General features: G+C 36.6%; 2 protein-coding genes and 1 pseudogene across 3 annotated transcripts; 1 reads left to right on the forward strand and 2 right to left on the reverse strand.

Annotated features, from left to right (window-relative positions):
- Positions 1-4,523: 4,523 nt before the first annotated feature.
- LOC145788857 (70 kDa peptidyl-prolyl isomerase-like) lies at positions 4,524-6,193 on the reverse strand (annotated as a pseudogene). The gene is made up of 3 exons (XR_014363341.1): positions 5,837-6,193; positions 5,431-5,542; positions 4,524-5,318 (listed from the first exon to the last, which is right to left on the reverse strand). The product of XR_014363341.1 is annotated as a 70 kDa peptidyl-prolyl isomerase-like (transcript).
- LOC145822478 (peptidyl-prolyl cis-trans isomerase FKBP65-like) lies at positions 6,173-7,231 on the reverse strand. Its single transcript, XM_082919544.1, has 4 exons — positions 6,911-7,231; positions 6,715-6,800; positions 6,435-6,566; positions 6,173-6,340 (listed from the first exon to the last, which is right to left on the reverse strand). The coding sequence occupies exons 2-4, from the start codon at positions 6,718-6,720 to the stop codon at positions 6,200-6,202; spliced, it is 279 nt and encodes a 92-aa protein (XP_082775670.1). The 5' UTR covers positions 6,721-6,800; positions 6,911-7,231; the 3' UTR covers positions 6,173-6,199.
- Positions 6,735-10,804, forward strand: LOC114264673 (uncharacterized). Its single transcript, XM_082917960.1, has 7 exons — positions 6,735-6,818; positions 7,212-7,268; positions 7,824-7,976; positions 8,549-8,597; positions 8,692-9,412; positions 9,588-9,664; positions 10,579-10,804. Exons 1-5 carry the CDS (start codon positions 6,735-6,737, stop codon positions 8,754-8,756), a joined length of 408 nt encoding a protein of 135 aa, XP_082774086.1. The 3' UTR covers positions 8,757-9,412; positions 9,588-9,664; positions 10,579-10,804.
- The last annotated feature ends 11,954 nt before the right edge of the window (positions 10,805-22,758 follow it).

Consider the following 22,758-nt stretch of genomic DNA (forward strand, 5'->3'; position numbering starts at 1 on the left):
CTATCCTTTGGGCGTATGTATAGGCCGCGGTATTCTATCCCCCGGGCATGGGTGTAGGCCACGGTATTCTAACCCCCGGGCATGGGTGTAGACCGGCGGTATTATAACCCTTGGGTGAGGGTGTAGGCCGCGGTATTCTAACCTCCGGGCGTAGGTGTAGGCCGCGGTATTCTAACCCTCAAGCATAGGTGTAGGCCTTTGCTAATGGCACTCTGTGACGAGTGCGAAAATTACGCTATACTCAGAGACTTTTGTTGATTTTAAGTGGCAACCAAGTGCCAATATGGCAAGGACTTTGAATAATGCATCCTATACCGAATAAGGTGAACGTGTTAATCACCAATAATATTGCTCCGCTTGTAGGGAATTGCCAAGTAGATATTGGACCAACTATTTAATTGTAGAGTTGCTCGGTTTGCATTTAGTCCAAGGTAGACTTGCCCCATTGCTTTCAAATGACAGCTGTTAGTCGGAAGGAATGCAGATTGGACTTACTCCATTGCCCTATGTTGCATGGAAGATTCGGCTTTGGCAAAATGACGGCGCACAAAAATACACAAACGGCTGACTGCCAAGTGTGTAATGTATTTCCCCAAAACTGACGCTTGCTTGGAGCGGTGTGAAAAAGAGCGGGAGTATGTAACTCAAGTAAATGTCGATGTAATGTTTGCACCACGTTGCCCGAGTATGCATGCATATCAGAGTTGGCGAGATGATGATCGGCTGATGTGCCCCAATTGGAAAGCGAAAAATTGACTAAGATGTCCCAGTGGGCAATAAATGGCCAAGGTAACGAAATGAATGATCGGGAAAGACAGATGATTATTTCATAGCCCAATGATCCTGTCGTTGAAAATGCATGCCCATAGGGCATGATGTGACCGTTGATTTTAATATGCGACTCAGAATTTGCAGAATTAGACCGTACGGATGTGTTTAGAAGGGTCCAAATAGTTTGAAATGACTTTGGGATCGCTATAATCGGACTCCTGATGGCGTAAGTGTAGCCAAAATAAAACTAAGAGCATAGATCAACAGGGTGTAATTCAACCGCGAAGCATAGGATAATTCCTCTATTGGGTGGCTGGTCGTCTTCTCCAGCGAACCAATTTACTTTATACACAAACTGTGATCGGCCCGTATAGCTTCGTTTTAGCTCCGATTTTGACGCGGTTTGTGGTGTTAGACTCGTCGCGCTGAGGACTTCACGCTGGTATGGTCAAAACTTGATTTTGACAATGTTCAAAAATTTTGTTTTCTGAAAATTTGGTCTGTTTTGCAACTACCGATGACCTTTGGTTAGTTCTTGGCTCCTTCGAATTAGTGGGTTTGGACTCCTTGAATTGACACGAGTCCGCTAGTATTTTCAGATGTAGATTTCGGCAAGCCGGGATGCTAGTATTACGCCAAGATATTAGTGTCAAGCAAGATCGTATATACTGGACTGTCAAATAAAGTTGTCGAAACCGAATAATATCGCCGAATCCGAGTTAATAATATGTGAAATGAAAAGCCTTATTGTATAGTCGAGCAATGTTGCGGTTAATTATTTTGCCGAATAATGTTGTTAGGCGAATAAAGTTGCTGAATACTTGTGGCCAATGTTGCTGCATAAAGTTGACAAATAATGTTGTTTAGCCGAATAAAGTTGATGCCCGGCCGAATAATGATCATGCATAATGTTGAATTAATAATGGTTCCAAATAATCTTGCTAAGTACAGTTGATGCACTGCTGAGTAACTAGTGTCAAAACATCAGTGTTCGTTTCATATATAATGTGATTTTGCTGAGAAGTTGGTCAACAACAATTGGGTTGGTGATCGTGCCAATCATTAGGTCAGCGATTTTTCTTAGCTTCGTGGTGTGTTAGCGTCCCTTTGGAGTTGGATTTGCTAAACTTGGATGGCAATGGTTGCCGATTTATTGAACTTGAGTTTTTTGTCCGACATATACCTGCCCCATTGCTTTCGAATAGGGTTTGTTATTCAGAAGGAATAAAATTGACGTGGGCCAAAATTGTCGAGTAAGCCGATAAAAATTTAAAACAGATGTCGTGCCTTTGTTTAGTGCCGTGGAGATATCGGGATGAAGCCGAGACAAAGTAGGGTGCTTGGTGATATGGGAAGTGAGCCATAGTGCTCAATTTTTTGAATAAAATCTGTAATTTTTTTTTTTTTTTTGTGAGTTGAATTTGCAAATTCTGACTATACGGATGGACTCGGAATGCGTCAAATAGCTAGAAAGGACTATTGGATCGCTGTAATCAACCTTCTTATGGCATAATTGTAGCCAAAATAAAACTGAGAGCTCAGATCAGCAGGGTGTAATTCAACCGCGAAGCATAGGATAATTCCTCTATTGGGTGGCTGGTCGTCTTCTCCAGTGAACCAGTTTACTTTATACGCAAACTTTGATCGGCTCGTATGGCTTCGTTTTAGCTCCGATTTTGGCGCGGTTTGTGGCGTTGGACTCATCGTGATGAGGACTTCATGCTAGTATAGTTAAAACTTGATTTCAACAATGTTCAAAATTTTTGTTTTCTGAAAATTTGGTCTGTTTCGTAACTATCGGAGACCTTTGATTAGTTCTTGGCTCCTTCGGATTAGTGGGTTTGAACTCCTTGAATTGACACGAATCCGTTAGTATTTTCAGATGTAGATTTCGGCAAGCCGAGATGCTAGTATTATGCCGAGATATTAGTGTCGAGCAATGGTGTGATATTTTCGAGAATTAAATCATGAGATTCAAGGTGGTAGTGACTCGACATTACTGCGACACTGCCAAATTATTTTTCCGAGTAATGATGTTCGTAGAATAATGAACAATGACGTTGCCGAATTGTAGAGTTGGGCAATATTGTGTAGTTGGCTGCCGAGAATGTCCAATGCTGTGGTGTATGGGCTGCCGAGAAGTCTTGTGGCTGAGTAATGCGGAATAATGTTTGCCGGTTAAAAATCTTTTGGGTGAGCGTAATGGGCAGCTTGAGTGAGTATAATGATGCCGAGAATGGTGGAAGAGCTACCGAGTAGCTTTGTTGGATTGTTGATTTCAGCGGTATTTTGCCGAGTAGTAGCTTGGCTTGGCCAAGATGGTTAATTTTGATGTTGAACTAAACCGCTGAGCAATGAAGCCGAGGTGCTGGTGTTGTACTAAGGCACAGTGCCGAGCTTTATGGTGCTGGTCTCTATGAATAAAGTGTCGAATTGTCTGTTTATGAGGTTGATGATGGAGTTTTCAAACCTCTTTTATATAACACTCCAAAAATTATTTGGGCGCTATATAGATTGCCTTAACACTGCAAAAATTATTTGGGCAACATGAGCCGTATAGATTGCCTTAACACCAAAAATTATTTGGGCACACTACAGGGAAAGAGGGTTACGGTGGCGTTTTTTTAACGACATTTTTTTAAACGTCACTGTTATTAGCATTTAGCGGCGTTTTATAAACGCCACATATTCTTTTAAGCAAAACGGCACCGTTTTATGATAGGAGGCGTTGAAAAACGCCTCCGAATGTGGTGTACCTCACGCGCCTTCCTTATTTTGTATCTGGCCCTCTCTCAACCCATACGAGTAATCTGAGCCCTCTCTCTCTCTCTCTCTCTCTCTCTCAACCCTCTCTAAGCTCCATCGATTCAGATATTCGAAGCAATTCGATCTCGAAGCTCCGTCGAAGATTCAGAGATTCGGTGATTTCCATCGAAGATTCAGAATTTCGAAGCTCCAGATCGAACCGATTTCGAAGCTACGTCGAAGATTCAGAGATTCAGTGATTTCCATCGAAGATTCAGAATTTCGAAGCTCCAGATCGAACCGATTTCGAAGCTCCGTCGAAGATTCAGTGATTTCCATCGAAGATTCAGATATTCGAAGCTCCATCGAAGCTCCAGATCGAACCGATTTCGAAGCTCCAGATCTGAACTTTGACCCCTCGATTACTCGCATTTCAAGCTTAAATCGGTACTCTCTCTCTCTCTACATGAAGCTACATAAATAGAAAGTTTCATTTTCAAGATTTCATAGAAATCATCTACATGAAGCTAATATAAACATGATGGAAAATTTAGAGTTATAATTTATGCCTCTGTTTCTGTGTGCTGCTCTGTTCTGCTGTATATGTGCCTCTGTATCTATGTGCATGGTGAAAATAGTGAAAAGGAACCATTATCTGGAACTGTTCCTGCGAGACGGTTGTTTGATAGATCCCTGCATAACAATGCAATACAAGAACATCACATATTTATATATGCTATATATACATATTTATATATGTTTTTTTTTTTCCTTCATTTTTTATGTCTAGTCCAGGCATGAACTTGATAACTACAATTATTGGGTTTGGAATGATTGCCACTTTCATTGTGTTTGTCTGCTCCAGACTGATCTTTGGGAGGATTAGAGGCGTTGGCTCAAGGCAAATGTCTGAGATTGAGTCTAGGATTGATCTTGAACAGGTAGATTTGTTTCTCCACACTGAATCTGACTCTCCATATGGATATGTGGTTTATGGTGTTGGTCATATTTGTTTTATCTGTTTCTGTTTGATTAAAGTTCCCAATGATCAGTAAGTCTCAAACATTATAATTTATATGTTTATTAGGCTTCAATTGTAGATTAACACTTCAATAGGCTTTTCTCTTTGCATTGGATAGAAGGTTATGATTTTTCTTGATGGATAGCGAAGACCACGTGTTCACTTTAGTTTGTTTTTTTTATGCATATGTCATTGTCGATGGATTGGTTGGTTTGTAGCTTGGTCATCAAGATGAGAACAGTGAGATATATAAAAGCATTATGCTAAACTGTGTCAAGTATTTAAATAAATCTTTTTCTGTTGATCCTCATTATTTTTATTACTATTATTATTGTTGTTATTGTTAATTTTACTACCATGGTGCGCTACATTTGTATCTTTGAAATTATCTATTGATAGAAGAATTAGAGATTTTGTTCTTGGCTTCTCAAAATTTGAAAAAGCACACTTCTATACAAAATTAGAGATTCGTTTTTGTTCCTTTACAAAATATGAAACATGTATATTTTTTGGCCATTGTCATGAATTACCTACAAAGTTGTTAATTGACTAGCTCAAAGCAATTAGTATCCTAAAGAAATTTGACACACAACCATCCTTCTACATAGTAGAAATCAAGCGACAACTCTATACTTTATACACAGACACTTCACTTCTATATTTTCACCACATATGAGAGAGAGCAACCATTTTGGGACACTTTAACTAGACAACAGCTACATGATTATTATGCCTTGCTATCTATGGTCATGGGCACTGCTTCCTGCTTTGCTGCTGCATTCTGCATTTTAAAACATGTGAATCAGTAAAAGAGCAAGAACAGAAGCTCTTTAAACTCACAATGCTTTACCTCTATCCTACAAGATAAGCCACTAGGGTACAAAACCACTTACAGTTGTTTTAATTTACTTCATCTTTGCAAACATGTTGCCATAGAATTGGGCATCCTTCTTGTTGTACTCCTTTACTTTCTGCTTCAAAATCTTGTACTCAAGTTTCACATCCCTACAACACATACCCCAATATATCATCTCCAAAACATAAATATATATTTAAATAAACAAAAAAAACCCGATAGTTGATCTGGATTTAGTTCCTAGGTGGGCAAATTTCATAGATTTTGGTCTGGGTTTGGTTATTTCTATTTCCATTCCACCTGGGTTAATGTACATTGATTAACATATTGCGGTCTTCCAGTTCCAACTCAACTTCCCCGCACAATTCCCACTTAATTCATGCGTCTATTTTTGGACTAGCAGAGAAAAAGATTAGATTTGCCATTTGTAAGGGAAAACATACCTGTTATTAGGGTCAATTTCAAGTGCTTTCTTTATATCTATTTCTGCCAAATCCAAATCAACAAGTTGGATGTATGCCTGTGCCCTCCTGTAAAGTGCTTTCACATTCCTACCGTCAATTTCCAAGACCTTAGTGCAGAGCTCTCTCCTCTTGCTTGTAGTCTTTTAGTTTCAACTTGCAAGCGGCATTGTTCAAATTGCAAGTAACTTTGAGCACCTTTGCCTGTTGCTTCTCCTCATCACTATATGTGGAGTCATATTCAACGAATTTCACAGCCTGTGGCTCAGAAGGGAAAAAAAAAGGGTTATCAGGAAGATCAGACGCAAGAAAACTAATAAACTTATCACAGGCAACCAAAATTAATTAACCACAAAATAACAGCTTTTCATATCTATTTGAGGCTCTCTCGTATTTTCCAGCCTTGAACAACGCATTCCCTTCTTCTTTCTTCTTTCCAGCAGCTTCAACCTTCTCCTGTGTACTCATTTCCCAAGATTCTTTTTCCTATAGTTGCAAGTTTTTTAAGCACTAGTGTTAGTCCCACTTAATCCACATAAAAAACAAATCAGATACGGGAAGTATTTAATTTCACACTAACCTTCACAAAGGAGACCATCTCAATCACGTAATACACAGTGGAATTGGCAGGTATAACAGCTAATTCATGGTGTGATGCGGATGAACCAAAAGCATAATCTGGATGAATTGTTACAAGCGCAATCTCTCCCTTCTTCATTGTTTTGACAGGTTTATCAAGTCCATCAATAACTTGTTATGTTCAAAATTCAATCCCAAGTCAAGCTTAGAATGATTTAGAAAACAAGAAACTCAAAAATCTTCAAAAAAAAGGCTAATATAGCCAAGATTATGCTAATTACCTTCATCTATTTGAATTCAAATGGCTCCTCATCATGTCCCTTCTTCAGAAAGACAGTCCCGTCTTGCAGCTTCCCAATCAATTTTACTGTCCCACAACAGAAAGGTAGAATATAAAATTATAGGACTGCCCAATCTCTAACATGAAGTAAATAATAAATTATTTTACTATGTTTTTTGTCCACATAAATTAGTTACCTTGAACAACTGCTCCATCATTTGGACGCTCGTATCCCTCTCCTTCCTTCAATATTTTCTTTGAAACCTTCTTATCATTGGTAATTTCTGAAACAACTTTCCATGAAACCAATTCAAGATTTAGCGGCGTTTTAAAGAATTAGCGGCGTTTTTCATACATATAGCGGCGTTTTAAAAACGCCGCTAAAAGTCATTTTTCCAGCAGTGAGTTCAATTCGACTTACCTTGTAGAATTGTGTGTTTCGCTATTAAATTTATTGGTAGAAAATCAAGTGCTTAACAGTTGTGCTAATGTTTTTAGGTTGAAGAAGATGGAAAACGTAGGCAAAATTCTTCAACCAAAGGAGGGAAAAAAAAGGTATAATAGAATAATACTTGCCCTTATTTTTGGTGATGATGAGCATTTTGTAGCATGCGTCCCACATTCTAATGACCACTTTATACATGACAAGGATGTGAGCATGCAGTATTCATGTTCTTTCTATGCCATTCAGCAAAAAATGATCGGCATTTGTCCTTTACTACACTTCTCCTTTACTACACTTTTACTAATATTTATATATCAAAGGAAAAAAGAACCTGAGAAATAAGTTACATTATTCTTTGAATTAGTTTATCTTTTTCTGTTATATTGTCTGGAGGGGGTCAGTGAGTTGGTTAAGTAGGTAGAATTTTTAAGAGAGAGAATCAAGTAGAAGCAAGAAGTGACAGTCTGTAAAGAACCTCAGACACTTCCATCAATGCTCAAACATCTAGGAGATGGTTATGTTGGTTGGTGATGATGACAATTCGTACAAGGGATCCTCTTGATATAGCGTTATAGATAAATTATGACCTGTGTTTGTTTTTTCCATCAGTATATGCATTCCTCTTTTTTGATGTATGAACCAACGTAACTCTATGCAATTTATAGATTGCTTTGAAACGGGAAAAGATGGGTGAGACAGCTCCTTTTTGGAGATTTTCTGCTACTTCTTATCCAGATCTTGAAACAGCAGCTCCTGCTGGTGCTCTTTTAAGGAATCCTAGCAGGCCACTTAACGGCAACTCCAGCACCTCCTCGAGGGTAATTACTTTTCCTCTTCAACTAGTAGGCTTACATATTATTTTCCTCCTCTTCATGCGTGTCTAGTACAGTGTTTTCTCTAGTAGACGAATTGCCATGTAGGATCACTCGCAGATTCTGGACATGCTTATCAATTAACCGATCCCTGACACATTCCGTGATTGTTTTCTATTTGGATAAGGGAAATAGGGTTTGAGCTTTGAACTGCAGACAAATATTTGCTAATTTAAGTAAAGAAATTGAAAGCAGAAAATTGAGTTGGTGAAGAAGTAAACAAACTAAAACACACAGGCTTTTGATTTGAATCTTGAATTAATTGAACTAAATTGGAGATTGATTCAAATAATCCAAAGAATTATCCTTAGTGATCATGGTATTGTGAATAATGCATAGAGTTGTTAAATTTTGGTTTTACATGATAAAAGGAGAGGATGCTTGCTGACTAAAATAATATATATATATATATATATCGTTTTGATACTAATCCTTCTGTTGCATTTCCCCAGATCTGCAAAATTATGGTACAGTTTTGCTTCTCTGTTTCTGGATAATATGTTTGGGCTCTTCTTTAGTTACAGGCACATTGCGTAGGCAAAGCAGTGGGGAAGAAGTTGGATCAAGGTATGGCGTGCATGTAGAAAAAGATGCAAATGTGGTCATTACCTGTTTGGTTGTTTAATATTCCTTCTATTTTGTCTTCTGCTTTCATTTGCAGGGGAACAGAATGTTCTTCCAATCCTTCAAAGCTTCATCGAAATGCTTCTGCCGCAGCTAATATGAATAACCTTAATATGAATAACCTTGTTTCACAATCCTCTTCCGCAAATCCAGGTTCTTTTGGAGTATTTTATTTTCAAAGAGTATATGATTTATAGTAGTCCTATTTCATGCCCATATAAACCAGTGGGATCCATGGCTGTTATGGTAAGGAATTTATAGAATTTTTCAGTTCTCTGCAATGTGGAAGTAAACTGCAGTCCTCGAATTTTTCGGTTCTCTGTTTATTAATTTCATACCAATTTTCATTTTCACTATAATTTAATTTGCAGGTGATGTTCAGCACTGATGGTTATTTTAGTTGTTTCTGTACCCATTTTCATTTTAGTTGTTTCTGTACCCATTTCGGTTCTCTGTTTATTAATTTCATACCCATTTTAGTTGTTTCTGTACTATGATCAAAGTTTAATCATTTTACACACTAGACTTGATGATGCAAACTCATGAACTTTAATCTCTGCAGTGATTTGGGTTGCTGATAAGAGTATCGGATCTGGGTTAGAGTTGGAAGAGTGGTTGATTTGTTATCTTAGTTGGAAAATTCGTCGAAAAGATGAAGAGATGGAATTGTAGGCATTGTTTGCAGTAGGTTGCGAGCTGCCAAACTCATCTGGATGCTTGAAAATGAAAGCATCAAAACCAGAGATAGAACAAAACTAGTATGAAAAGCAGCCATTTATATTGTTAATTTTCATCGGCAATCGCTTCTTCTTCGTATTTTGTTTTGATTATCAATTTGCTATTTTGTTGATATCATGTGAGTTTCATTCTAATCTAATATTGAATCAACTTCTATCCTCTTTGGTATGCTTTTTTATGTGTCAAAGATTGCAGGGAGCAAAAGCGTTATGGAATGACACCCCTCAAGAACCTGTGGATCTTCAGAGATTGAATGAATTGGTGTCAATTGGGTAAGTGGAACCAGAATAATGTATTTATTTTCCCAATCACTGATTATTATTTTTTTCTTTTTCCTTCCTTTTTTCTGAAGTCAATTCTTGTTGTTAACTTTTGTCATCAGTATTATTTTCTCACTAGATGTCACCATTTAGTCTTAGGTCTTCAAAAGTGAAAATAAATATTAAAATATAGAAGACAGAAGGGTGAAATTAATGTAATTACATATGGCTCTGACTCTTGGAATTTTTTTCCCCCCTGAAATTTTAAATAAAAAGTGAACCAATGTTGTCATCTGCCTTGAATCCAATGCCTTAATGCAGTTCAACTTTCGTCCCACTTTTCCTGGGGCACAGTCCTACATTTCTGATACATTGATCGATAATGTTTTGGTTGTGTTTGATATCTGGATTAGGTTCACTATGATTATGAATTCGGTGGGATTGAGTGATGGGATTACTAATATGGTGGTATTAGGTTGGAAATGTGAGATTAATTGCATTTGTTTGTTTACTATGGGAAATAGTTACATGCTCGTGTTTGTTTTGCTTTAATTGGTTGAGATTAAATCTATGAAATTATTTAAAAGCTCTCATTACATAAAAGTCAGCTTTGTGCATTGAAAAAATAATAGTCAGCTTTGTTGTTTTTGTAAATTGGGGGCAAAATAGTCAGCTTTTGTTCATATTAGCATATCAATAAAGCTAGTCTTCTCTTTTATAACATACCCATGCTCATCTAGAAGGATAAGTGATTTATCTAATGGAAGTTCTTCATTGGCGTTTCTTAAGGATATGAAGTCTTTGAATCTCTTGTAAGGCGATATGGTTATTGCTGGCAAGTCTATTCTGTTTTAATTTTTCATTTTCATGCTCCTTAATTGCTCTTGTACAAAACTAATATAACCATGTGGTTTCATGTCTTGCAGAATTATGAGGAATAACAATATTTCTGGATCTATCCCATCCAATATTGGAGATTATCACTAATGACATGGCTTGTAAAATCGAGCACTGGCATGCACTAGTATGTCAAAATCTGACTCTAGTAGATAGTTGAGCAGTAATAGAAAAAATCTAGTGAGATGTTAGTGCTGGTTAGCAAACTGTTAGCTAGCATTTCAATTGAATACGAATCCCTATTTTGCAGTGCAATGATGTGTAATATGCTTGACTATTCCATTGCATCTGCATGTGCAAGCAAATGACTTAACCTATTTTTTTTTTTTTTTTTTTTGATTGTGTTTGTTGTTTGATTTTGGTTCAGACACAATCATGTAATGTTTATTTAGTCAATATATTGAAGTAGCTGTAAAATTTTATTCATATTATTGTTATTTTTCAGCTTTATTAAAGGTATGTTTTTTAGTTAAATATAACAGATTCAGAACAATTTTTTTTTTTAAAAAAGAGCTATAACGGCGTTTTTTCAAAACGCCACTACAGTGCCAACGGACATTTTTTTTAAATAAAAAAATCTATCACGGCGTTTTAAAAACGTCGCTAAATATTGGATGACGTCATTTTATCATTATTTATTGCATTTAGCGGCGTTTTTAAAAACGCCGCCTATACTAATTTTACGACGTTTTTAAAGCGTCATAAACTTATAGCGACGGCCGCGTCCTCGACGTTTGGTGATAAGCGTCACTAAAGGAATTAGCGGCGTTTTTCATACATATAGCGGCGTTTTTAAAACGCCGCTAAAAGTCATTTTTCCAGCAGTGGCAACATAAGCCATATAGATTGCCTCAGGAAAAAATAAAAAATTATGAAGTAAAATTATGAAAAGAGACAGTATAGATTGCCTCATACTCTCACAAATTATGATGTAAAAAATGCTAAATTACTTGTGATAATAACTCATGGCCTTATTTAAGTCAATTTTGTTTAGAGAGAGAAAAAGTGAAGACCCACTTCTTTTTTTTAGCATATACACGTGCGTACATGTTAAGAATTAAATGGATAGATCATGCATGAATTTGGCCGAGAAACCCCATTAGTAATGCCGAAAAGAGTTGAAACCCATTTTTAGAGAATGCAAAAGTAAATGCAATGAATATGTGTCGACTACTCTTTGAGAGAGAATGTCGAGATAGATATTAAACAAATGTTTGGACCAAATCTATGAGCATAATCGTGTATATATATATATGTGTGTGTGTGTGTGTGTGTGTATGTATTTGCGTATAGACAGCAAGATTGAAAAATAAATTAAAACAACAAGGAAAAGGATAGGATCAACCGTGGGTCTTGTTTCTAGTAATGCGTAATGATGATCTGAGCATCTTAAGTGTGGTGTTTGTCATCTCCTTCGTTGAATTCTCGCAGACGTTTCCCACAGACGACGCCAATTGTGAGACCATGAAATATCCTTTCACATGGATTCTTGGTGAGATTCAACGAAGACAGCTCCATGAACCTACAAGACATAAATATGGTTGATGCCACCCAACCGGGGTTACTGGCCGGGGACACTCCGATAATGAAGTTAGAATCCATGAATGAAGAATCAATAATTGTAAAGAGTGTTTGATGTTCTGTGTGGAGCAGAGAGAGATCATGCCTATATGTTATGAGGTCCCTTCCTTTTATAGACGGGGGTAGGCCGAATAAGCTCAATAGTTGGCCCCTTAGCAGGCCCTATTTGGATTAGCCCAATAAGTTGATATATTTTTTTTTCTGGCTCCCACATGTTCATATCTAGAATAATATGAATTTGGTCATAAAAGGTGTCAAAGTCCATGTATTTATTGTGTAGAAATTTTGTAAAGCCTATAACTAGGCTTGACTAGGCTTTTGGACTTTTTGTTCAAAAATTAGACGTAAGGATAAGTCTTTGGTTTTTGTTTGTATCTATCAAATGTAGTGTATAAATTGGCATTCATGCCAACAGATAGAGCAATGAAAAAAAAATTTCCCTCCACTCTTCTCAGACTCTCAAAAAATTCTAAGTGTTCAAGTCATTTAGAATCTCAAAGTCTGTAACATAATCTTTGTAAGTATATTACATATTAATATGAAGTGTGAGTAGTCTCTCTTTTTCCTTAGATATTTCAAAAGGGTAACTCTTCTATTCTAAAATTTATTTTCTTTTTAGAAAAACTAGGTTTATGGAATGCTTGCTTGCTCATTAATATTACATGCTTTGAACCTTCATAGTATCTATTGTTTTCTATTTCATTACTGAGTGACCTTAGCTGAAGAACCTGTATGAACCATGGTTTGGCATTGAGGGTAAATTGTAGGCAGAAAGATAAGGAGTAGAAAATAAAAATATACTATATTAAACGAAACTTAGCTACAAGGTGAGAGTACATGTAATGAAAGCAAACATTGCTTAAAAATAGTTTTACCAAATAAGAAAAAGAATTTAGAATATAAGAAGAGCAACTTGGGTAGAAATATCAAGGAAATATTTTTCATATAAGAATTTTAAAATCAAAATTTTATACTTTTAGAAGAAAAACTTAGAATGAAAATCTGATCCGGTATTGAGCTCATACAAGAATTAGAAGATCAAAAACTAAGATACAATTTATGTTATCATTAGCTTCTGGTAGATCTCTAGTACATTATAGTTTGAAAATTACACAAATAAATAGACCGATAACTATAAAACAAAAAACCTTACAGCTAGCCATACAACAGCTTGAAGATTTATTAACATAACTGTAGAATTAATTAGATAATTTTCAGCCCAACTTCAAAATAGTGGTAAACCACTAACTCACCCCAAAAAAATGGTATCAGAGCCGTGTTCGGCTTTAGGACAGTTTAAGTTAGTTTATGCATTTTGCTTACGGAAATAGAGTAGTTTTTATTTTTGAAAAATTTAGTTATAAATTTCATATTATAGTAGTTTTTAATAATTTTAAAGTAGGATTTAATTTTGTGTATGAAAATAGTAGAATATTTAGATTTAGAACTCAGCAATCATAACCATTGTCTTAATATTGATAAGAATAAATTTTGTCGTAATTTTGAAGGTATTTTTACACATCAGCTCCATAGCAAACATAATTCTCAGCTAAATAATATTATAGATCATCATATTAACTTTGCAGAAAATATTAAAAAGGACGTAAATAAAATCAGTAATCTTTTTACTTTCATCTATAGACCATCTTCGTAATACTCGCAGTTTAATTAAAAATCAAGATAAAAAAATTAGATTATATCCAAAATCAGTGTAATTCAATCCTTTAAAAGCGAATAGATTTGAATTTAGAAAAATTCTCCACCAAGTTAGAAATAGAAACTCTAATTTCAGCCATAAATATCAGTGGCTCAAAACAAATAGAGTTAGAATTTAAGCAACTAATTGAAAAAATTCATTATCAGATAAATCAAATAGCTAGACAAATAGAACAAATCAACCAAGTTCAAGATAACTGAAAACAGAAATTAGAAATTTTAGAACAACTAATAAGATCTTAATTTATGAGTAGCGATGAAAAAGCTAATAGTGACTACCAGATTATTTTAAAACAAGCAGAAGACTTTCATAATAACCCAGAGGGAATTAGTAGATATCACGGAATAAATTAGTCAGATAAAATATCAGTGAGACAAAATAATATAGAAATTTTATTTCTTATCCGATTGTGTGAAAAATTTGAAGAATTATCAGAACAACTACACAGTTTAGAAAATAGTTTAGCTTCGTTGGAAAGATTAGTACTTTAAAAAGGAAAAGAAATAGAAAGACAAGCAAGTAAAGCCCAATCTCAAATAAACGAAAAAGATATAGCTAAATATTTTGAAAAGCTTAAATTATCAAAGAAAACTGCTTGTAGAGCTTATAGAAAATAAAAAATGTTTAAACAGTTAGTAAAAGGAAGTAGCAGTAAAAAGCGTAATGATGATGAAGATGTTAAAGTAGAAGAATTTATAGATGTGGAGCAACAAATAGAAAAATTTAAAAAAGAAAAATTAGAGTTAATTCCATCTAAATATGTATATAAGCTAGGAAAAATTCATAAAAAATAATATTTACTTAAACACTATGGTGAACAAATGATTAGTGTGACTCAGGAAGATGAAAAAATAGAGCTAAATTTAATAAATAGAGAAAGTTATAAATATGCTGTAAATGAACACTGTGGACTCGCCTTTTTCCGCGCCCTGCCTTTCGGAAAGGGTTTGAAAAGAAGGCCTCACAGTTTGGACTCCCGCGGTTCTGAATCTAGTCTCACAAGTGCAATGTGAAACTGATAAAACACCAAAGAGTCCAAATCCGGCAAATTTTTTTGAAAAATCGATTTTAAATTAAATAATGCCAAAATTGGACTATTTTTCCAGATACAGAGTTATCACCTAAATATTTTGTTTTGGGAAAATTTAGGAAACCCTGACTCGTGCCAAAGGCCACGTGTCCGTCATCACCAAAGTTGCCTCGGCTTGGGAACTTAGGTACGAGAGGGGAAGGTCCTGAAATGAGCACCTCCGCTCACCCGATCAAAGATCGGTCTCTACTAATCATGATATGGTTTTTTATAAACATTATGTATTCTTATTCTGGTTATTAACTAACATTACTATGTGACGCACACAAGCAAGTATAGACTAGTCGAGCCTGACTGGGCACAAACGAGGTAAATGGTGACTGATGTACTGGTGAACTCTGTCAAATCCTCCTCCGTCTAGTAACCGGTGGGATTAAAACAAACACTGGTTGTCCCCTGACTAGATCCCCAGATCTACAAATTCTTCGAACTCGGGTCCAGAGTGCTTGGGGGGTAATAGACTCGTCTGAAGTAATGATAAAAGACTACCTTTGAAAAGAAAATAAAGCAAAAAGAAACAAAAATAAGAAACCGCACAACACCTCGGCTCAGATAGAAACAACACACAGTTGCAATCATAAGCTGGATAACTATACTCAAACACTGATTTCTGCCCCAAATTTTTGCCTCAAAACTGATACCCTCAAACTAATACCCAAACTTGCAACTGATACATATGTTCCTGTAGAGTTTCACTCTAAAAGCACATATCAAGCAAGTGAGAGCCAAAACACCCCTATGATGGGGTAGGGTTACCCTATCCTAATTTCATCAGAAGCTAGGGGTTCACTACGCAAATAAGCGGTTTCAAACAATTCTTATATTCGGGTGAGGAACCTGTCCTAGTTTGGAACAGTCTCTACGGCTTCCGATATGCAACTAGGTCGATTGGTCAAAAAGGGTACCTCAGCAAGACTACCTAATATACCTCTTGCACCTAACACCGACAAGTGAAAGGAGGATCAAATGGTACAGTGGTAGTCTAGATCCCAGGGTTACGTTCCCATCGTGGCAGAGCCCGCAACCAGTCAGCCTTATGGCAAGCTTTTCCAAGCAAGCCTCCGACAAACCGTTCAGGAATAGCAGATGGCAAACACTGTGACTTAAGTGCACCGATGCAAATGCAAATGCAAAGAAACACATAAGTGTAGATAAAACAACATATCATGAGTTTGAGTCAAGTTCTCTAAATCCCCAGCAGAGTCGCCAGAAATTATAGACTCACATTTTTTCGTGCCCCGCCTTCCGGAAAGGGTTTGAAAAGAAGACCTCATAGTTTGGACTCCCGCAGTTCTGGATCTAGTCTCACAAGTGCAATGTGAAATTGATAAAACACCAAAGAGTCCAAATCCGACAAATTTTTTTGGAAAATCGATTTTAAATCAAATAATGCCAAAATTGGACTGCTTTGCCAGATACAGAGTCGCCACCTAAATATTTTGTTTTGGGGAAATTTAGGAAACCCTGACTCGTGCCAAAGGCCACGTGTCCATCATCACCAAAGTTGCCTCGGCTCGGAAACTTAGGTACGAGAGGGGAAGGTCCTGAAATGAGCACCCCCGCTCACCCGATCAAAGATCGGCCTCTACTAATCATGATATGTTTTTTTTATAAATATTATGTGTTCTTATTCTAGTTATTAGCTAACATTACTATGTGACGCACACAAGCAAGTATAGACTAGTCGCAAGACTTGAAACAATTCAACTTATGTTTGTTTGCGAAAATGGTTTGAATTTGCCACCCTCAAGTGGGCTTAAAGGTGCGGATTTGCCACCAAACATAGTGGGCTTAAAACATGATTTACCACAACAAAATGGGCTTAAAACACGCATTCGTTGAATTGTTCCAATTCAAACAACAAACCTTCATCCACAGGCATTTAAGCAGTTAATCATATAAGCACATAGCCTCATAGAAACCATGCTAAACATGGCAACATGGCAATCACACTTGTGCAAGTATGCTAAAGCATAAAGACTTACCGAGTACTTTAAGCCAAAACAAAAACTAGTTAGAAAAAAATGCATGATCCTAACTATACAAGATGTCTAATGCAACACATGCAATAATGCAATTAATAGGCTCGGCTACTAATTATGTCATACGAATCGATTTGAACAACATGCAATTAAACACGTATTCAAAGAAGTATTGATATTGCAATGCAGTTTGAATGATGCGCCGAGCCTCGGTTAATGCAAGACAAATGAATGGATGCAAGCATGCGATATGCTAATTAAAACATGTCTCTAATCTAACCATCAAAAGCGATTAAATAAAAGGGAGAAAGACGTGGGGATGGAAGACATGCACACACGCACGCACGCACGTACACTTATTACAACATTGCTCCCTCACGAAGGAGGGTCCGAATGAAAGCTAAGCTAAGCTAAGCTAATTATTACAACACAAAACTAATTAACTATTCTAGTTAACTAATTATTACAAACCAAATTGAACAACTAGATATGCTAAGCTAATTAAAGCAATTAAACTAATTAACTATCTGAGCTAATTGAATAATTACAATACTTGTATTAACTAGCTATTCTAAGCTAATTAAAGCAATTAAATGGCCTCGAGGGCGAGGGACGCATGCATGCTTGGTTGGTTTCCTCCCGAAAATTCACCACCTTGCCATTACAGCCTCTGTTTGCACATTGTTTGACCACTAAAAATTGCACCAACTTCCAGAACACCTCTGTTCCACCTCATGAACACATTGAGCAACTTTCTTCATGGATGGCCGGTCGGCTACCATTGGTGGCTAGTCAACTGCTGCTGGTGGCCAGCCAGCCACTACTGGTGGCCGGTCGGCCACCCCTTCCCTGAACTTCTTTTTTTGCTGCAATAGAGAGCAAACAAAGGCAAAGCAGTGTATTCTCAAGGAGTGTATGTATTGCAACCCTCTTTATCATCACACAAGCTCAAAAGAGTGTAGCTCTTGGCCCTCAAACCATCAACCAAGAATTTTCCATACATGATGGCCAAAGAACCAAGTTGTACAAGTATAATGAGTGCAAAACAAGACTCAACAAAACCACCACCCTATCATGCATGATCAAGGGTAATGATAACTAAGGAAAATGGCACATTTCATCACTTTTGAGTATGAAATGTCTCATTTGCCTCGTGTTCAAATTAACATCCGATTCAAATACTTGCGATGCAACACGAAAGATGCTTATCTTACCACTTTTACTTGTTCATTTTTGTTTACTCATTTTACATTACCGATTAATTCTTTAATCGATTAAGTCCAAGGTGAGTGTCCTCTAATGGAAGATGTGTCAACCAAGGGATGATTTAAGGTAAGAGAGAGGTCATGCCTTTGGTTAGTAGAAACCCCTAAGAGAGGATTAAAACCATTAAGCATGAACGTCAATCTCAAGCTTAAACACAATCCGAAGGTTAACCAACCCTCAAAGCAAATGAAAAAATTGAAGAAGTGAGGGAGGTTGCAAATATTTAAAGTATTGAAATGGAGTGCAAAACAACACTAAAGCATGCTTTCAACTCAAAAGAATGATGATCCAAGCATTAAAACATCAAACTAATGAAGGAATTAGCACTACAACCATGTCAAACAAGACTCAAAGGACTAAACTAGCCCCAAACAGAGCTAAAATCAGTCAAAATAGTAGCAAAAACATGCTGAGGACAACTTACAAAATGCTAGAAAAACATGCTCACATGTAAGGCAATTAGGCATGCAATCAAGACAACAAGGAGGGGAGGCTAACCCCTCCAATTTTGGACCTCAAAACAAAGTTTTTGTCACTGAAATAACTCTGACTTTCAGTGGTTAAAAGGCCCAAAAATTTTGATTTGAATGTGAGAAAAGATGGCACAAAAAGCTTCACAAGTAAAAAGACAAGAAGGGTGAACCACCCCCTAACTCCAAAAGGCCTTAAACCACCATTTTTAAACCATTAAAAATAGAGTTTTTTGGAGTTTGAAACCAACTCAAAAACAGTGTAAAAAGATGGCAAAACAAGTATGGAAATTAAGCTTCGTAAATGCAATACCTTTGAAGCAAAATGCAATTCAGCCACAAACTCAAGTTCCAATCCCCTTCCAAGGCCCAAACAAAGCTCTAAGAGATCTCAGCTCAAAGGTAAGAGTGTTTGGCTAAGGGTTGATGTGCAGAAGTGTAGAGAAAACTAACTGCAAGGCACAAAATAAGAAGAGTAAGAGAGAGAATTCTAGAGAGAGAGAGAGAATTTTGACCCAAAATTTTCTAACCCCTCTAAATGGGGGAGAGCATCCTCTATATATAGAAAACCAAGCCTTCAGCTTGAAATCATCCTACCATACACGTGTATGGAGATGCACTTCAGTAAGCAACAACTGGCATAACTGGCAAACAAATATTTTAAAAAGGAGAAAAATTGTCGTCGGCCACCACTGGTAGCCGACCAACCATCAACGTAGCCGACAGGCCACAACTGATGGCCGACAGGCACAAGTCATGGCCGATAGGCTATGGGGCTGGCCGATAGGCCACCCTCTTCTCTAGACTTGAAACAACAAGCTCTTAGTCCACAACCAAGCACAAAGCAGATAAGGATCGAAGACTTTAAAGACAACGCACTCGACCAAGAACTCCAGGCACTCAAGACGAACATGAGCATACCAAATCATCGAGTGTTCAAACGATGACGTCTAAGTCTTGAGGACGGTCAAAAATGAGGTGTCTACAAACACCTAAAAATGACTCACTTAGGATTAGTTATGATAGGATTTAAGGCTTTAACTAGAGAAAACTTAGGAGCTAAAGTTTTTGTATGTCTTTATGATGATAGGTTTAATGATGTAGGACAAAGTATCTTAGCCAGCTATGAATTAGATATGAATTCAAAAGGAGATATAGTTTATTTTACACTAGATTTCCCTTTACCAACCTCGACCTTTCATAAAAAGATAAAAATAGGAATAAAAAGTAGAGGATATAAAATGAAAAAGGGAGAAAAGAATTTATTAGTTTGCACAAGGTTTTTAGGCTTAGCGGTTTCAGAAAGCAATATCCATTATAGACTTACAAATATGATCAAATAATTAAGATATTAGGCGCAAAAGAAATAAAGGCACTACCAGTTAAAAAATATAATTCTGAAGATAATGCAGCATTAGATAGGAATTTAAGAGATTTTCTAGGACAAAAGAGGTTAGCCCCACAAGATAACTTATTATATCAAAAAGCAAATGGAAGTTATGCAGTAAGATTTACTCAATACACATATGTAACACCAGAAAAATCCAAAGATGATGAATTTAGTAGTATAGATAGGGAAGAAAATCAAGATAATCATAGTGACATAAATCAGCTTTATGTAATGACAGAAGAAAAAACAATATCACAAAATAAGATATCTAATATTGATGAGATAGATTTGAAAATTTTCACCCTAAGTGATATGAATAAAATATTAGATACTAGATACTATGAATATATAGCTAGAGGATATACCCATGATGAAGCAATGTCATTTTTAGATCAAGAATTTCATACTGAATATGTAGATGATATTTTAGAAGACAAAATACATCCTAGTAAAATATTTAAACTACCAAAACAATCTAATTTAGAAGACACTTTTTATATGAACACTCAAGCAACGGAAAGCGCAAGAACTAGCAACGCACAACATACAGTAGAAGAACTAGTAAAACCAATGCATTATGAAGTAAAAAGAAGAAGACCATTAACCAATACAAGACATAGTAAAGTAGATCCGAATAAAAAGTATAGGCTTCATGGAAAACGTAGACAACCAGACATGAGTATACAATTGCAGCTAGCAACCAACCAAGGAACCCTTTTAGACTTAGTTAAATTCGACCCACAGATATGGCAAGAAGTAATAGAAAAATGGGAAAAAGACGCAGTAAAGGCATGGATGAATAATCCCTTTGAATCAACTGATATGTGGGAATATATAAAAACACTTTTAGGAGATTCAACTTTTAATATATATTTAACTTTTAAAGGAAAATATGAAGAGATAATTAGACAGCTTAAAGGACTAGGAGATAACCCATGGAATTTTACTAGTTTTATAAAAGAAATGCTTATAGGATACGACCCTTCTAGAAGAAATGATTATACTCAAAGCATAGCATTAACCGAGTTAGATCAGACAACATTAGGAAGTTAGAAATATGTTGTACCCTTTAGCAAAGAATATTTAGCCGTAGCAGCCAGAACTGGAAAAAGTTTTGATGAAGAAATAGGAAATAAATATTTTAGGAAATTACCCGGAGAACTAGAAAGAGAGATAGAAAATAAATGGTCAATTTATTATGCAAACTTACCAGCAAGAATAGCATCAGAAGAAGTAAATATAGGAGGAGCTTTAGGAATAGGACGTAAAATAGTTTTTACATTCCACAAGCTTAGAGAAAAATGTATATAAGTCAAAATACAAAAATATTTGAAAAAACAAAACTATGGTTTCTGTAGCAGCATAATATACTGTCACGACCCAAACCCAAACCCGCCCCTATGGGTTTAGAACCGTAACCGGCCAGTAATTCGAGATTACCGAAGGCCTTCTTAACAGTAAAACAGTAAGACAAAGTACAGGGGCATGGTGGAAGCCAAAACAGTAAATAGACAATGTCCAATGAGCTGTGACAGTCTGTATGCAAAAAGATTCTTCACTCATATATGCACATTAAGAACAAAAGAGTATGCACAATATATACAATCATTCAAGACAAGGACCTAATCCCTATTAGAACAGTATAGTACGGTAACATTCAGTCTATACAGAACATAAACAAAAAGGGAAAAAACTAAAACACCCCAAAAGTCCTAGCTTGACAGGCTCGGAACCTCGTAGTGAGACACAGTGGTTGGCTTTGACAAAAGGGAGTCTAACCGACGCTCCTAGCTCCGGTCTGGTGCCTATACACCTACAAATATATATGAGCAGTGAGCTAAAGCCCAGTGAATAACATAATGCGTAAAGAGGTTAATAATGAATGTCCTTTCAATATTGAAAACAGTCAATTGATTCAGTGTATCAGCCATTCAGTCATAACAGTCATATGTGGTACATCCATTAGCAGAACAGTACAGTAAACACTAGGTCTTGAAAGACCAAACAGTCAATGATGGCCATCATAACAGTAAACAGAAGTTCCAAAATAGGAACTGACAGAGATCTCTGTAACAGTAACAGTAACAGCAGTTGCTAAGGATGCCACAATACAGTTCAGAATAGAGGACAAACATTCATTCAGTTAACAGTAAACAGTTCAGAAAATAGTTCAGCTAATCATTTAGAAAATATTCATTTTCGAACATATCTTTACAACATTGTTACTCATAGAGTTCTGGGCTACAGATAAGCTAGAGCGCGTCTCCGGATGCCAACCCTACACAGTTAGAGAGTGAACACACGCTAAGCTACACAGTTGGGAAAATAGTAACTTGATCCCTATCTTGACTCGGTGTGGTTCTACATTAATATCCTCATTGAGATGCCTTAAACTAGGCTTAAGAATGCCTAGAATGGAATAAGGATGCAAAGATGCACTTTAAAAAAACATTTTCAAAAAACAGAGTTACCGCTCGAGCGTCACTTACCCCGCTCGAGTAGACATGCAAACGAAAGTCTCCGCTCGAGCGTAATATTTTCCGCTCGAGCGGACTGCAAAAGTACTGGATATGTGAAAATCACGCTCGATTGGGCGCTCGATACCCGCTCGAGCGTGTGACACAAGTCCTCACTTGAGCGTCCAATACCCTGCTCGAGCGGACTGTAAAACAGTACAAAATGCTGGGAGCACGATTTTCCCGCTCGAGCGCCA

The sequence above is a fragment of the Camellia sinensis genome, chromosome 3 (assembly GCF_055761805.1).
Source record: "Camellia sinensis isolate YWXY chromosome 3, ASM5576180v1, whole genome shotgun sequence".
In the NCBI taxonomy this organism is placed as follows: domain Eukaryota; kingdom Viridiplantae; phylum Streptophyta; class Magnoliopsida; order Ericales; family Theaceae; genus Camellia; species Camellia sinensis.